General features: G+C 30.6%; 1 protein-coding gene across 1 annotated transcript; it reads right to left on the bottom strand.

The window, feature by feature from the left end:
* Positions 1–4: 4 nt before the first annotated feature.
* On the bottom strand, positions 5–7,238 carry UPL4 (ubiquitin-protein ligase 4; the record flags this gene model as incomplete). The annotated part of the gene is made up of 12 exons (XM_090307041.1): positions 7,009–7,238; positions 5,736–6,404; positions 5,516–5,626; positions 5,267–5,383; positions 5,019–5,177; positions 4,707–4,871; positions 3,718–3,864; positions 3,521–3,642; positions 2,297–3,437; positions 481–1,671; positions 168–398; positions 5–79 (listed from the first exon to the last, which is right to left on the bottom strand). Coding segments are annotated over exons 2-12 (4,092 nt in total), but the record flags the coding sequence as incomplete, so codon positions are not given.
* Positions 7,239–18,802: the final 11,564 nt, after the last annotated feature.

The raw sequence follows: 18,802 nt of genomic DNA on the forward strand, positions 1-18,802 counted from the left end.
CTATTTGTCTTGAAATTCCAGAACATAAAGTAGCATCTGTAACAAGAGAGACATAATCCTCCAAATTTTTTGTATTTACCTGGGGAAAAGGTCAAAATGTATGTTGTGTTATTTAGTGCAACCATACAAAAAGAAAAATCCATAATCAGAGTGAAAATTGGCATTACCATTGAATTATCTTGAGAAGAAGTCAAGAGATAATCAGGATAACCAGGAAGAGTAAAATCAAGACAAAGATCCTCAATATTGGTATTATGATAATACAATTCAAGTTTGGACGATGAGTTCTCTTCATAAACAGATTCCAATAATTTACTTCTGTTAACCAAAGCTTCAAACTCAAGCAGAATGGTTCCGAGCTCTGGATCAAATGATTGGATATCATATATACTCACCTCCTACAAGAATAAACAAGAAAATCAAATAATGGAATACAAAAAAAGACAAGAGGAAGCACTTGAAAGAATTTCATGCAGGTACCTGCCCAAGTATTAGTTTATAGAAGGTTTTGGAAAAGTAGATATCCAAAACCCTACCATCTTGAATGGCCTTGGCCACAATTTGCCCTAGAAGTACGAACTTTTTCATTACTTCGGAAAAATGTAGCTCATCTGTATCCAGAGTTGATGGCCATGGACGGGGAAAGAGTCCAAATGGAGATCCAATAGTTTCTCTGCCCTCAATGTTCAGACTCTTTTTGGATATAAATGCATCATGATCCCCTCTCCACATTCCGAGGCCATACTTCTGAAATTCACGACTGACAAGAGTATAGAATTCTAATGTTGGACCAAGCCCAGTGCCAACTTCTTCATCATATTCCACCTCAAGGAGTACTTTCTGATGTGCATACTGATTCATCATTTTGGCAGCAGAATCTAGAATTTGGTTGCGGTGTACTAATACCTTCTTACGAGGCAAGCCACCAGAACTTGATCGTACGTCATTTGAGGTTCCCAAGTCACTGTGTGATCTTACATGTAGCTGGTATTGTGGCATGCCAAATACTACTATCCGAAAGTACTTGCGTCTTGCCTCAAAACTAAATAAGAAAGGGCATGAATCCATAAGTTCCTTGCACCATAGAGGCATGCCACCGATAGAAACAGCAGAAAAGTCCCTCATCTGCTGTTCAAGTTTTTCAGTCAGTTTGCTGTTTACAAATTCATTCTGTGACACTGAAGGAACTGATAGCTTTATATTGTCCAAGGTATTAATTCTCCCTTCAGAAAAAGCACGGATTCTTTCATGTGACATAATGTGAAATGCCATTCTGTTCATGCCCTCTATGCTCCTTAGAAGAAATAAAACATCATAAGCGGGACTTCCTTTTGCCAAGTCGGAAGGCAGAACACAATCTAGAATACCACAGAAAAATGAAGAGAACTGCAACATTGGGGCTTTGTCAGATGCAGAAAATAATTGGTTACAACTGTTGTCCTCCACTTCGCCAGTGCTTTTATACGTAATTGTATACACTCGGCTCCATACTTTTGTGCCAGATATAGTTTCATTTTCTTTAATGTGTTGTTGGAGAATTGCCTGGTAAAGTGTCAAGGTGGGCTCCAGCTGCTTTCCCTCAAGGTAAAGAAACAATTTAGGAGTCGTACCTTTCTTACTGCAAGATGCAGAACACTGTGATTTCTCATCGACGCTGACTTCTGCAGATACCTGAACCAAAACAAGGTTACTATAATTTTAGGAGTGTGCACATTTTTTTAACATAGAAACTACTTTCATTGAGAAAGAATGGAAGAACACAAGAACATATAATTAATTACAAAAATGGACTCCAACTAAGAATAATGTTGTCCAGCGAATAATTACAAAAATGTGCCCACACATTTAGGAGTGCACACATTACCATAGTCCAGAATATAATCAATGCTTCAATCACGGATTAAGCGGGCAATCAAAGAGACAGTACTAGAAATGTGAGCCAACCAGTTACACGAGAATATTCAGCATAAAACCATAATATTTTTCCTAATTAACTTGGAAGTAGAAAAAGGCATCAGTTGAATCCAAAAGGATCCAGTGCCACGGATGAGGCTGCAAATTCTAGAACTGATCTATCTTATAACACAGTTTTATATATACTTCCAAAAATGATCAACTTACAGTATAAATTTCAACTGATTGTATTCTTTCATTAAAAATAACTGAGCTCAAACCAAATGGTTTAGGTATGTTAGCCATAGTAAATAACCCCTACCTCAAGTATTTTACAATTTAAGAGCAGTATTTATAATTCTTGCAACATTAACAATATTTCAAAAAGAAAACAGGAACAGACCTGAATTTCAGGCAAATCTGTGGACATGTTGTCGGACTCCACAAATTCTGAGTTAACACCCAAGCAAGAACGTACATCTGAGAGTAGTTTGACTTGATGCTCCCTCAGGCTATCGGCTTCAGAGGACTGCTCAGCTTTTTTTGTGCCAACTTTGGGCCATAGAAACCCTTCAATGGCATTCAAAGAAGAAAAAGGGTCAACACTCAGGATATCCCCAGTAATGTCACAGAGATCTGTTTCTCCATCTCCTCTCACAAACCGAACTTTCAAACAAGGATGTGGTATACACCGAGCATTTGGGACTGTAGCAAAATAGTTCCTATGTTTGAATCCCTGGCTTAAAATAACAGGAAAGTTTTCTAAAGACGAAAGTGAGATTTGTAATTTCCTTATCAATACTAAAATTGGCAACTTTACAGATGGGTGGTCTGAACTAGATAAGAGTAGCCTTGCAAAAGCCTCAAATCTTCTTTCTATAACTGAGAATTGTCTAGATATAGTTTGTGGTTCTCCCTTTTTTATCAGATACTGACCATTAGTTATGTAATTTATAAATGACTTGACAATTCCACTTTCAATAAATTCAAAGGTGGATATGGGCTCGCCACACTTAAGCTTTGACATAATCTCAGCTAACAAAGCATAAAATTTTTCTTCATCCTGAGCTGGAGTGTCCTTAATTAAGGACAAGCTTAGTAGATCATCTAGGGCAGCAGAAAAAGTTCGAAGATTTTGAAGAATATCAGTCACTCCTTTATCAGTGTCACATAACTCTTCAGTAAAATATTTGTTTCTTATATGATTTGCAAGACTATAAACAGAATCCTTATCAAGCTTGCAGCTGCCTGTTTCTGCCGCTGAAGAGAAACAACTACTCGAAAAGGCATAACATAAGCACCTCCCATATTCTCTTGAAGACTTTTGACATGAACCAAATGATGAGTGGACACCAGTAAACACTGGGAAAATCAACTGTTTATACTTTTCTGGGGTTATCAGTGCATCAATTGCAAAATAGACACCCTCCTTGACAAACGATTTCAAAAATATACTGGAGAGTTTTTGCAGGATAATCTCAGTGATCTTTAAAGCTAACATCAGCACATGGTGGTCTTTTCGAGTAAACACTCCAGCCAGGAAACTGACGATTAGACAGAAAAGACCATTAGACTTTCGGAAGGCAATTTGAAAATACCATAAAAAAGAATATCAGGCATCATTCACCTAGAAATGTTGGCATTCTGAAGTAACTCGACAAGCATGTCAGATTCACCCAAACAGACAAACTTGTAGATAATAGTTAGGCAGCCGCAACAAACATACAGGTTTGCACCAGAACTAACCACCTGCAGAAGCAAAAATTTGATAATTAGGAGATGGGAAGAGCTAGAGCTTTTTTATTAGCTTAGAATAATAACCACCTGAACAAGCAAAGGAAGTATATCCAAACCAAACTTCTGCAGTTGTTTGGGATTACTGGCTAAAAAAGACACTTTTTCAGACAATTGTTCTGTCTTTGCATCTTCTGTAGGGAGAAGCTCGTTGAGCAATGTCAGGACTTCACATACCTGGGCAAAAAACCAATGACAATAAATTCCCATTATTTGTTTTTGGAAAAACACAAAGACAGACCCTACAAACCTGGAGGGGGAAACAAACGCAGAAAGACTTTGAAATTCTAGATCCAATGTAGGCCAATTATGAGCTATTGAACTATCACTTTTATTTGAGGAGAAAACTTAGGAAATGTCATCGATGCATTTCTTGATAGAAAAGGAAATGTCATCGATGAATGAAATGAGACAAAGAGTACGAAACGCTCCTAAACCCCAAGTGGGGAATTACAAGAAATCTTACCAATTTGTAATTAAAAAAGATAGACTGAAAGCTTAAGGACTGTTACATTTACACATATAGAGGGCATTAAAAAGGAGCAAAATATTAGAGCAGTGATTCTCCTAGCTCAGGCTACAAAGTGCCAGCGAGATCAGGTGGAGGTTTGGAGGTGGAGAGGATATATCCTTAACAGAGCATCTTAATTTTATAGTCTTATATTGCACATGCCTTCAATATATCAAGAATTTTTTTTCCCCTTTTTTTCTCCCTCTATAGAAACATTGCCTTTCCTTGAGAAAGAATGAAAGAGCCTTCATCATTATATAAAAGTTGAATCCATGACTTGAGATTTGAAAGAAAATTTTTAGACAATCGTAGTTATCAATTTATATCCTGCAACACTTAAAAAAAGGATTTCTGTGAAGTGTTTGTCAGAAGAATTATATGGGGGGAAGTCTCCTCTATAAGTTTCCTAGATATATATTAAAAAAAATTAATAAAATAAAATAACTGCGACTGCACAGTCAGAGTCTTTCCATGGTTTCAAAAACAGTACATGTTAATAGTCTAATACCTGGTTGCGCTGGCCATCAACTACAGCACATGAAGAAGACACCCCATGCGAGAGATTATAAACAGATAATATGTCCTTCAAAGTGTTGCTAATGTTTAGCTCATAAAGAGTTTCGAAAGCAACAATGGATCCTGAAGATAGTTTGATAAGTACACCAAGCAAATCCTGCAAAGGAAGTAGATAGTCATTTCATCATTCTTCCTTAAATATGGTGGTAGAGGCTACAGGGAGAAGTTCCTCCATATTGTACTAAAATAAAAATATACAAAATATTAAACCATTGGTCCCTTACTTGTATGATTCTTAACTTACATTGTAAACAGTCTGGGACAAAGTTGTTCGGCTATTCAAGTTTATAAGGCGAATGGCTTGTTGAATCAGCCCATGCCGACAGAGCCCATCCAAAAGCTCGCAGGATTGCTGTGTACACTCAGCTATTTTAATCATGCATCGAGCCACATTCTCTACCAGCTGAAATGTGACATTATAACAAGGAGAAGGTTTATAAACATAAAATAAAATAAAGCAATATGAAGCATTCAAGTCCAGTTATTTCAAACCTCCCCATCATCATACTGAAGGAGATTGCATAGTATAGGAACAGCCTCAATCAAATTTGGTGGACACTCGGAAGGTAGTTTTTTGCAGACATTCACCACTATGCGAAGAGCCGTTCTCTGATCCAAATCAGATTACACATTAAAATTTTCAATCTCTTGATCATGGGTTTGTAGGAACAAAATAATAGGAACATCAGTTTAATCAAACTGTCAAGATTGAATAAACATCCAGAAGGGCAAATGACTTACTTGTATGATAGTAGGAAAAAAATCAATAAAAGTTAAAACAGCCATAACTGCACCACCCTCCAAGCATGCAACAGGGTGTTCCTGTGATATTTTTTCCAATGCTTGGAAACACTACAATAAAACAGAAACTCCTTTAAAAAAATAGCAAATGTATCCAGCATTCAAACATAATATGACCAATGGACTAAAAATAACAATAAAGTGAGCATGATCAAATCACCTGTTCAGCAACATCCGAGTACTCAATAGCTCCCAGCCTCTTGCAGAAGGCAGGAACTCCACCATGACGAACTATAAAACTAGATGCTCTGGGGTAAGCATCGCATAAATAAGTTAAAGCCCTTAAAGCCAATAGCACAATATCTGAGTCGCTATCAAGATTCACCAAATTTACAAGAATTACAGATAACGAATCTGATGTCATGCTCGATAGTGAATTCTCCGTGCAGAATGACAAAACCTCACATAGTTCCCTCAGTAGTTCTGTTTGTACAGATGGCTCAGATTCTTCACCCAAGCTTGACAAAAGCCTTTTAAATCGTCCATGATCACTAGATGATCTTTGCCTCTGGTAATTTCGAAGATCACTATGTTTTTGTTCTGCATCATCAGAATCACAAGACCCGTAGGCTGAATCCTTATCATGTTCTCCCTCTGAACGACTGGAAGCAGAAGCAGAAGATGAAGTGTCCATGTCATTATCATGGATGCCAGGACTTGAATTAGTTGATGTCATGTGTAATTGCATAGATGAATTAGATGTGCTTGGTCTGAATTCCAGTGAACTGCATGCCCGTTTATCAGCCGGTAATCTATCCACAATTTCAGTACGCTTTTGGCCACGATTTCCCATTTATCATTTATTAGCTCTAGTGGAGATTTAACCCTCCTATATAATCAAGAGATCCAACATTGCATAAGATTGACACACTTTTTATGCTTCAACAATTATATTGCCTATGATCAGAATCAAACTATACAGCAGGACAAACATCAAATATAAGACACCATAACAAATGGTCTTTTGGCTCAACACTAACAATTTCACTTCAATAGAGCGAAAAGCTCCCATCGGTGAACATTCCAATCCGGAACTCATAGAGTAATCAGATAGAAATTGGAGCATTCGACTGAGAATTGTCTGTCTCAAACCTTAAGAGCTAAATATTATTTAAAAAAAAAAAAAAAATTACATACACCGTCAATTTGAACAAAAATAAAAGAACCTCTACTGCTCCAAGACTAACACAGGACCCGGAAACTCCACGGATTAAACCACCATTGACAAATAAATTTTCTATCATATATGCTTGACAATCTCGAACATATAACTAAGTTTCTCTAGTAAGCTCGTAAGTCGTAACTAGACCCCTTTTAACAGCCAAAAAAGACTAAACCCGAAGCGAATGCGATGAAGAAAGAGATCAAAAATTACAAATGTAAACACGGATTTACGATCAGACAAGACAAAACTATCTCATATTTCTTAGTACCTCAGCGCTGCAAACCGAAGACTCGCGAAATTCCAAAAGCACGATGAAAAAATATGGGAGTTTGTGAGGGAGAAAAATTCTCCGTCTACGCCAGAACGCACCTCCCGCGGCGGATGCTTTTATCGGTGATCGAAATTGTAAAGCTCTTTTGACGTCGACGATGATGAAAAAACAGAGCGAGAGAACGCCAGAGCTTAAAGATATATATGAAAGACTGAGAGAGTGAATATATTTGATCAAATTTTTTTATTATTATTATTATTTACTTCTCTTTTCACTTTTTTTTTAGGTATTATTCTTTTTATGTTATTCTTAATTTAAATCAAAAGGTTAATATTTTTTCAAAATCTACGACATATTGTTTTAATAGATTTGATTACCTATATTTCCATTTAAACGAATATCATATCAATATTTTAATTAAAAAGTAAATAATCATTTACATTCACTAAAATTAACTTGGTTGTTTGATATTGCAAAATAATAATAATAATAATAAATAAAAAGATAAAATAAATTTTGGAGTGATTTCACATCCTAATTTTTTTATAAAAAAATTCTAATTAGAATGGTTGGTTTACATTTGTAATGGTCTTTTTTTTTTTCCAATTTACCATCCAAATACATCATTTAAATATATTCATTTTAAATCTTACATAATTTAAATATATTTATTTTAAATCATTCTCATTCCCAAATAATTTTAAATCATTTCTTAGATTTCAAATCACATTATTTAAAATTTTTCTCTAACTTTTTTTAATCTAAATAGAGGATAATTTTTTTTTTCTCATCATAGACGTTAATAAAAAAAAATTAGGAAAAAATATGCATCCATTAATTTAATTTAGAAAGTCTTCTAATTATTCAATAAACTTTAATTTTGAAATAAAAGGTAAATTTGATCATCTTTCATTTTAATGAGATGAGATTGTCCTTGAGGAAATTTTAACTATAAATTGTTGTGCATATTATTTCATCATTGGTGAACTTTTCTTAAATCAAGATAATAATATATGAATTCAACTTGGCATAATATGGTAGATAATGTGAAAAAGTAGACTAAACCAATACTTAGACGATGGAATAGAATTTCAACCATAAATTTATAATATAACGATGAAATCAAATAATAAATTATGGGTGTGACTTTGGTCATTAAAGGGTCATTTGGTTTAATAAAATATTTGGAAATAGGAAGTTTGGGAATCAAAATGACAGTATTTAGTTGTGCATAAGAATGATTTTATAAACAAAAATTGTATTTGCGTAATTATGTAACATGAAAATCTTATTATAATTATAATAAATTAATAATTTAAATAATAAACAATATTTAATATATCAGTAAAAAGTTAATTAAATAGTAATTTTAATTATAAATATTTGAATAATAAGTAATTTATAATTAAAATTAACCAATTAATGTATTTAATGAACATTATACTAATTATAATATGATACTTAATCATTTTTATCATTAATTAAGTTCAACCTTAGTAATTTTTATTTTAATTAAATAATATAAAAATATATATTTTAATGGATAATATATTATATAAAAAGAAAATAAAATAAGATAAAACTATGATATATTAATAAAGAATCCTAAAAGTATTTTGTAAATATGATGTTAATAATGAATGAAGTAATAAAAATAATCACAATAAATAATTAATTTTTTATAAATAATCATTGATGATATATGTTCATAATGAATGATTAAATTACAATTAATCTCAATAAATAATTATTTGATTATTAAAAAAAACAAAGTAATAAATTATTGTTATTGAAAAAATGAATTTTAATACTAACTAAATTTAACTAATTTTAGTTTACTAATTAAATATATTTAAGATAGTGTTGGCTAATAAATTAATAGTTTAAGAAAAATAATTCCATTCATTTAATAAATTTTTATTATAAAAATAAGTTAAGTAAGTAATTTAATAGATCATGATTGATTTATTAAAATAAATATTTACATTATTTTTACTAAATTAATATTAATTAATTAATTAATTAACTACATTCAAAGTGAAATTATATGTAAAATGAAAAACAGATTGAGAGGGTAAAGGAGAAAACCCACGAAGAAATAGAAAACTCATGTGAGAAATAAGAATGTCTGATCCAGGTTAAGAATTGAAAATTATATGAGAATTTGATACCTATGCCAATTTCCATATATAAAACCCTCAAACCAAACAATCACTAAAGTAACTTTTAAAAGGCGTTAATTATGTGACATATTATAACTTTATCTCTTTTAGCTTACCAATTTTTTTTAATAATTTAATGAAATGTATTTGGCAAATATTGCATTGATTTTTAGCACCTCTTATCTCTAATCTTCCCCATATCTTCTAACATTGCACTCCAATTGGGTTAAGATGCACAAAATAATTCATTCCAAAACAATGTACAAGTAAATTTGAAAGTTGTAAGTAAAACTGAGACCTAAAAATAAAAAATTAAGAGGCTATATAACAATGTGGTTGAATGTAGAAGGAATAGAGTAAAATTTATGATTTAATAATGCATCCAAGAGTTAGACAAACGACTACAAATAGTATCAATTACAATAAATATTTTTGTTTTATATATTATTTTATTTGGTTTATTTTATACTATCTCTCTTAAGCATTTTTTTTTTAATAATATCAAGGTCATTGCATAAGTGTTTCGCAAATTTTTAAAGAATTACAAGAAGGGATTTTCATATATAAAAAAAACATCAAACTATGATAAACTTCTATCCTTCCCTATTAATGATAGATTTGTATCAGTTTCTATCACTGATAATATCGATGATAAATTTCTATTTGTTCTTTATCACTAATATAAATTGATAAACCTCTACTAGTGTTCTATCAGTTTTTTATCACTGACCTATCAGCGTCACTAACTATACTTAAATTTTGATATTTGTGTAAATATTTTTTTCCTTATTTTTCTATTTTTGAAAATCTTTCAATTACAAATATTACAAAATCTTTTTGTGATAAGCTCTATTGTTTGATAGAATCTATCGCTATACTTCTACCAATAATATAGTCTATAAGTGATCAACTTTATAGGTTGGATTTTAATTTTATTATATATGCTAATATTTGAGCTTGATCGTAATATTTACAATCGTCTCTAATATCAAAATTTTATATTTTAAAAGATATATATATATAAAAAAGATAAATATGTCTTATTTTGTGGTACAAAATTGTAGAGTTCCAAATGCCTAAAAATAATTCATTTTAATCATTTTCACACATGTTAGTGATTAGAGAAATTTGAGGTTATCATCCAACGAATTATTCAAATTTTCAAATGTAGCTCATAATCATAATAAAGGAAAGTACACAAACGTTAGAATTTGGGACAGCTCCATTTTAGACAATACATGCAAATTATTACTAAGTTAACTTACCTTGTCAAATATATATTTTTTTAATTAACCATAATTTATCCATCTTTATTTTCAAGTTTGGCCTTTAAAATTTTTATTCGGTTGGTATATTTTTTCCCACTATTTGATCCTATGTGCATTGCACATATTATATACAATTTAAAACATAACTTAATTATAAAAGTTTAATAATACAAATTTAGTTTATGAATAAGAGAGTTTGAATTAAAAGAAAAAAAAACTAAATTTAGAAGCCACACATGAAGATTAAAAAATTAAGAAAAAAAAACACGATAATCCTTCGTAAGTTTATTAGATAGTTTGATTATCTTCTTAATTCTAAACTTCAAATTACAAGATATTTTTCTACATTTTATTTATTTTGAATGGGATGATTTGATTATTATTTTACTTTTAAATTTTAATTTAAATGAAAATATTATATTGTTCTACTTTTGTAAACAAAAAATTGTACTTAATTTTAATTTAATTATAATTAAAACTAATATATATTTTTATGTATACATAAACTTTTAAAACTTATTTATTTTTTGAACATTTACAAGGATCTGATTTTAAACTTTATTTTGATTTTACAAATTATTTGATGTGTATTTACAATAGATTTGAAAAGAGAAAAAGAGTATAATAACATATAAAAAAGTAGTAAATTATTATACATTTATTGGTGTGTATCTACAAAAACTACACAAGCTTAAATAGTCAATCACTTTCTTCTTCATCATTTTGCGATCTTCTAAATTGCTCGAACATTGACAAATTTATTAAATCTTAAAAACAATATCTCCTTCTCCACCTTTTCAATATGTGAGAATCAATAGACGAATATAGAAAAAAAAGCTACAAAATATACAGAAAAGAATAAAGCTACAACCATTGCATTAGCGGTGCCATAAAGCTATTTGGAATCAGGAAATATTTTTAATTAATATTTAGTTTTCAATTTTAAATTCAAGATTTATTTTATATATTTATCTATTTCTCATCAAATCAAATATATTTTCTATTTTTTAGGTAAAATGCATCAATTTTTTTTTTTTAAAAAAAATGTATACCATATTGGTTTTTTTTTTAAAAAAAAAAATAAAATTATTTTCCTTAATATTTAAAAATTAATCTATAATAAATAAAATTTATCATACTAAACAATTATTTAAAATTTTAAATAACAATTTTTTAAAGAAAAAAATTGATTACAAGTCTATTTTAGTTATATCTAAAATAAGATGTTTTTATATTTATTTACCAACCACTCTAACCTATCTTTTCAACTTAGCTGAAATTTATCAAACACTATTTTACCTTTTTTTAAATTTATCAAACAACATTTTACTTCTTTTCCCAACTAATTTTCTATTTTAAAAGCTACAACAATCCTGAAATCTAGAAGAAGCACATACAAATGTGATAACTCCTTCTAAATCTAGAACTACAAACAATTTCTAAAGAAGTGGCCGAAAAAATTAGAGAGATAGTGGGTTTAAATTGAAACGTGAAAGAGGAAAATAAGAAAATGGGAGGAGTTACCTGACTAAAGATGTTTAATTTATAAAATTTAGATTTCAAATAATGATTATATTTTATTTTCATCCAAATCAAATATATTTATAAATTATAATTTTTTTTAGATAAAAGGATATTAATTTATTTTTTTTAATAAAATTTTCCTTTTTCTTTAACGTTATTATTTTTAGATGAAATGAGATTTCCATCCATGATATTTCTAGATAAGATTATAGATAAAATCTAAATCTAAATTTTTTTTAATTAAAAAAATAATTTTTAAGAATTATTTTTTATATAAAAAATCTATTTTCACTTCAATAGAAAAAAATAGAAAAGTATAAATATCCTTTTCCATAGTCATGTTAAATTTTAAATTAGATTTAGATAGCAAATAGTTTTTTTTATGTAATTTATATGATTTTTTTTATTGATTTTTAACGCGATTTAGAATTTTATTGTATTTAAAAAAATTCTCCCTCCATATTTTAGATAGTATATAGATATGATTTTTTTATTTTTATTTTTATGTTTTCTTTCATCTGAAATCCCGTCTGCTGCTCTAATCTCAAACAACAGAACTACTTGCATCTGGGTGAAATGACCTACCGGAACGCACTTTCCTGCCCCTTTCTATTCAAAAAATTAGAAGTTGCAAAGATCCCGTTCTTCTTAATTTGATTTTTTATGATTTAATGTGAACAAGATAAATATGATTTTTTTAGAAAAAAAATTAATATAAGGTGTGAATATCAAAAATAGAGAATCTTTATACCTACATATACATACAACGTGGAGTAAAACAATATTAGAAAAAATATTTATTTTCCTGAAAACTTCTTTTTACATGTATATTTAGATTATTTATTTATTTTTTTTTAAAATCTATACTCATTCAATGTAAAAATCAAAATAAATAGAAAAGATTATTTAATGATTTAAATATGAGAGTATATAATATATTCCTATTACTAAGGCAAAGGGAAATCAAAATTTCTTTACGCGGTTTCTATTCATTTTAGAAAGTGTAAAAATTCTTAGCATAATTTTTCTTCATTATCTTTTTTTCTTGTGGGTTGTTCTGGGAAAATTAAAAGATATTGTCTTTTTAGAAATTATTTAGGAAAATATTGTTGTTTTCAAACTATTTGTAAAAATAGAATTTTGAACCCTCGACCTTCCTTTGTACGTCCAACTTTGAACCCTCGATCTTGAGTGTGTTTAATTATCATTCCGGAGACATTCCTCTATCAAAAGATCGTATTTCTAAATTTTCATAAGGTCCCCTGGAATTCCTTCCAAAGGTTATTGAATAATTTTTACGGATTCTGTCATCTCATCAAGTCTGACTAAAAAACGAGCTAATGAATCTTCTTCTTTTTGCCACTGAACTTTCCAATCAAATTCGAGAGTGAGATTATGAGGGAAAGCGAGATTTTGATAGAGAGCGAGAATACTGTACAAATTTTCCTTTTTTTTTTTTTCTTTTTTAATTATTACACATTCCACCTTCTTCTTTCTTTCTTTCTTTTTTTAATTTTTCATTTTATAAAAACAATTTCTAAAAATATTTTATTGTTTTATTTAAACTCTAAAAGGAATAAATTAAAAAAAAAACTCGTAAAAAAAAATGTAAATTAAATATCTCATTTATATAAAAATAATTACAAAAATCAATGTGTCCCACAAGGCAGACGTCGTCGATTTCGAGCTGGTTGTCGTCGTCGACTTCGAACTTGAAATTGCTTGGGTTCTTCTTGATGTTGCTCTGGTACCTCTACAGGCGCTTCATAATATAAATATTCATTATGCTCTCCACGACCCCGACCATGTCCATGCATGTATGAAGACGAAAGACCAGCCTTTGAGTCATAATGTTCTGAACCAAATGCTGGCATTATTATCATCAAACTAACATAATCAGTTTGACTCTGTGTCTGCATCATAAGGGGCAACTCTTCCACATTATGTGCAACCTCATCAAACTCATCCTCTTCCCGGGTCCTCTACGTCTAGGAGCTGGTGGAGAAACAATAGGTATATCGTACATATAATGAATTTCCTCCATATAGCTTTGGTTGTCACTACATATAGCAAGAACCTGGTTCGGATTATTCGCAACCTCACGGATCTACTGTTGTTCGATCTCTATGAATTATAAAACAATTAGACAATATTTAAAATAAATTTAAATTAAAAATAATTAGATAATATTCATTCATTTACTAGATGACCCACGGCTACTCCCGGACGAGTGACGTAGCTGATATTATTATACCAATGAATATATTCTGGAGTGACATATGTGTCAAACTGTTCAACAGAAACCCCACTGCAATAAACCTTGCACGATAGTACCATCGCACTACTAAATATGCAACTTTTTCGGACCAATCTCCAGTCCTTAGGTCAATATCATGCAGTACGGGTTCAGTATTACAAGGCGATGAGACATCTTGCTGAAAATCGAATTGTCTCATCACCCTGTCAGGAAGATGTCAGTCACCAATGTGAAAACATATGAGATGACTCATCGTTCGCCATATGTTTTGACTATTCGTACAAAAATTAGGCAAAGTATGCATAATAATTTTGTACGGCTCCCAAATAACCTGAAACACAAAATATTATATTAGAGAATATTAAAGACAAATACAATAAAATGTGAATAAAATAATCAATTAGGTTTAGTGTAATATACCTGTTCAGGTTGAAGCAGATCAAACATGTATCTATACTGGCTGACTACATATGTGGCTGTCCTAGTCACACAAAATTTGTCTCTCTACCTAAATTTTTAAATTGATAATTTAGAATTTAAATTAACTAGATCAGTGATATAAAAATTAAATTGAATTAAAATAACATACCGAGAACTGTAGGCTCATCCAACTCGCTCCCAAGCCCATAGTTGCAAAAGTATGAGAGACCCAGCTATCTCTCGAACCTCAGGTCTTGTTGCTGTCTATACAACCATGCCAAGCATGCTCCACTCCACGAATACCGCCCCGCATCATGGAGGTTAGCTAACAGTGGCAGGAACATCAAGTGAACAAAATGACTTGATTTATCTAAAAATAGACTTCCACCCATTATTTGTAGTATATATGCTCGTGCATATCTTATGAAAGTTTCCTCGTCTGCATCATCTGTGAGCTCACGAAATTGTGTTCCTAACCATATTAAACTTAACTTCGATCCTTTAATCTTGTCGGCAGATGGGGTCGCACCGAGGTACAATTGAAAAATTTCTAACCAGTCATCGTACATCACTCCAGTGACCGGCTCACCGTTAATAGGTAACCCTAACAACACTTCTATGTCTTGTAGGACATATGGAATGTATGCGTCTCGGGCCTCCATCTCTCGACCAAGACTGTGATCAGATGCCAGTAATAAATCCTAATCTGGCAACCCCATAGAATCCAGATGTGCGCAGTAGTGGTAGTATTCGAGGGTGGGGTGGGATAGTGCGCTGGAGAACTACCTCTCGACGCTGCAAGATATTTCTCCAATAGTACGATCTCGCCATACAACATATGATCGATGAATGGACTGGTCGTACAAAACATCAGGATCAACAAGTCCTGGGTTTAAAGCCATGATCTGAAAAAAAATATATATATTAAAATTGATGACTATAATTGAATAGTAGAAAAAAGTGTGAGGGTAAAGAATAATATAAAACTTTATAATTACAATAAAAAAAATTGAATATACAATAGATTATTATAAAAAAAAAATTGAATGCACAATAAATTATAATAAAAAAATTGAATATACACTAAAATGAATATATAATAAAAAAAATTATTTATTTTTCAATCCCCAACTATCTGGAGCCCATCTTAGTAACGAAGGACACTTTCTTCGATTATGTCCTAACTGGTTACAAAATCCACATCGTTGTCGAGTGGCCGGTTCTGTCCAATCCATCTCATTGTGATAACGTGAACTTTTCGGTCTCAACGATGGATCAGGATGTAAGACGAGCATATTAGGGTGCGTGATCCAGTAATTTTCATGTGGTACAGATTGAAATTGAGGAGAGTAACATTCAGCATACGTTGATAATTTGTAGTAGTCCTCAATAAAATCTTCGTAGTTCATATTAAAATGTAAGCAAACGGCCATAAAATGCGAGCATGGAATGCTGAATGCTTGTCACTTGTTACATGAACAACATCGCTCGGACCTGTTTAGCCTCAATATTTGAACGTTTCCTCCTTTGGCATTGAGACTATCACGTCTGGTCTTCACATGAAATACACCTTCATACCGATCGTATGATTGTACTTCATGTTTACTAGATTGTGCAGCCCATTTATTTATTTTGTTGTGTGCATACCTGGATTTTTACTCCACTTAGTATTATAAAATATGTTTGATATAAATTATTAATAATATATATATATATATATAAAATAATATTACCGCATGTATTTATCTTGACGCTTAAATGCATCCCTTATTTCTTCTCTTCTTTTCTCGAAATAGTTCACGCATTTGAATAATGTTATCTGAGCAAGAGCATTTATAGGCAACATTCGAGCTCCTTTGAGGACTCCATTTATGCACTCGAATAGATTTGTCGTCATCCACCCATATCTGAATCCTCCATCATGGCTTGAGTCCATTGCTCTAAACTAATGTTGTAAAAAAAAACTCAGATAGCTCCGATTTATTCCTTTGATATCTTCAATTGCTTTGTTGAACTTTCGAATTTGAAACTGACACCCGACACGATAAACATAATTTTTCAATGAATTAAATTTATACTTTTTTATTGAAGTTGCTGACGATATGTCAATCAATCAGTCAATGCATGCAGGGAATCGTGCAAGGGAATCAGAGCAGGGGCAGCATAATGATATATATGCACTTTTTCAGACTTATGGAAAGTAAATAAAGTGAAGACGATTTCCATGTGGTAGACCACGTCAGCTGACTAGTTGACCGTTTAATCCATGTGGCAGACTCAATCTCGCTCTCTCAATCTCTCTCTCTCCTACAATCTCGCTCTCTCCCACAATCTCGCTCTTTCTTACATTCTGCTTCACCCACTTATCTTCCTTGTCGAGGGTTGAAGTTTCGACTTATGTATGCCAGAATTTCAACCTTCGACAACCTAATATACAAAATTAGTGAGATTTCCTTTTCCTTGTCGAGGGTTGAAGTTTCGACTTATGTATGTCGAAACTTTAACCCTCGACAACCCTAATTTACGTATTGTTTTCAAGTTTTTCTTTGTTTGTCGAGTTCTCAACGTTCGACCTCTACATTAGTCGAATCCTCAACCCTCGACTTCTAGCCTCAAAATCCCAAAACAACAATATTTCTCTAATAAGTTTCAAAACAACAATATTACTCTAATAAGCTTTGAAAACAACAATATTAATATTAAATGTCTGATTGTTCTTATCTTATTCCCCATACATTTTATTTAAATGGATAAGAATCTGGTCCTTTTTTAATCTAGTTTAATAGCTTTCAACCTAATCAATTGGTTTATTTTTTTAAAACCTAATATGCATATCAATAGAGTTTATCAACTTCTCTGCCTCATTTTCTCCCAAGTCATTTTTCTCATTTTATTAATAAATAGTCTTCATTCATTTTAGGGTAAATTTGGAATTTAATTAGGACTGGTTTGAATGACTATATATAACTTTTGATAAAATTCGTTAAATACACTCTAAAATTGTTTCAAAAGCTATTTTCAATATTTGAATCTAGAGTGATTTCAAATGCTAATTTTAACCTTTATCATATTTTAGTTTTTTAGTACATTAGTTGTGGGATGGGGATTGAACCTCCCCACCTCTAGGATGGAAGTTCTTCGTCAATTAGCGAAGCAATTCTTTTGATCTTTTAAGTAATGTATCATCTTAGGAAAGTCAAAAGGTAAAGCATGGTAAATTGCACTTAATTTATTTACTAAAAAAATCACTCACTTAATAATCATTTGGACCTAAATTGGAAAGTATTTTTCTTTTTGAAAAAATTAAGTATATTTTTTCTCAAATTCTTATCATCATTTACATATTTTAAATACAAGAGTCTAATTCTTAGTTAATTTTTAAAAACAAGAGCAAATTTTCAAAAATTATTTTTTAAGTTTTTAAAGTTTGGCTTGATTTTTGAAAACATTGATAAAAAGTATTAAAAATAAGAAAATTTAAAGGTGAAATGAGTATCTATAAATTTAATTTAAAAAAAAAAAAAAAAAAAAAAAAACCAAAATGATTTTGAAACAGATCATTGATTTTTTGTATATAGTTTTTTAAAATTAAAACTATGTATACCTTTTTCACCTTTAAATTTATTGCTTTGTTATTTACTTTTACAAATCTTTTCAAAAACTAAATTCATTTTTACATTTTTTAAAAATAAATTATTTTTGAAATTTGATTAAAAATTCTACTAAGAGTTAAGATTTTTGTTCTCAACATTTTAGTTCTTCGTCCATCATTTATGGGAAAAAAACTTAAACTTGTCACATCAACGTTATAATTTCAATCAACGGTCACTTGTGATCAATTAAAAATTTCGTATACAACATAATTTTGTTGAAATTAATGATTCATAGATATTCCTATATTGTTCTATTGCTCTTTGTTAAAATTAATAAATAAAGTGGAAACATATGATTCTTAAGAAATTTCAATAAAAAACCTATTAAATAGACACATCACAACTTTACTTAAACTTATAGTGCAAATTTATTGAAACTAAAAATTTAGAGTAGAAATTGATACAAGTCGTGGAAATAAAAACTTTAACCACTATTTTTCTAATCCCTCAAAGATATTAAATGCACTAACTTTATGATTCAAAAGTCAAATCTGACCGACTAGTTAA

This window comes from Benincasa hispida, chromosome 11 (assembly GCF_027475165.1).
Source record: "Benincasa hispida cultivar pf3 chromosome 11, pf3_genome.v1.1, whole genome shotgun sequence".
NCBI lineage: Eukaryota > Viridiplantae > Streptophyta > Magnoliopsida > Cucurbitales > Cucurbitaceae > Benincasa > Benincasa hispida.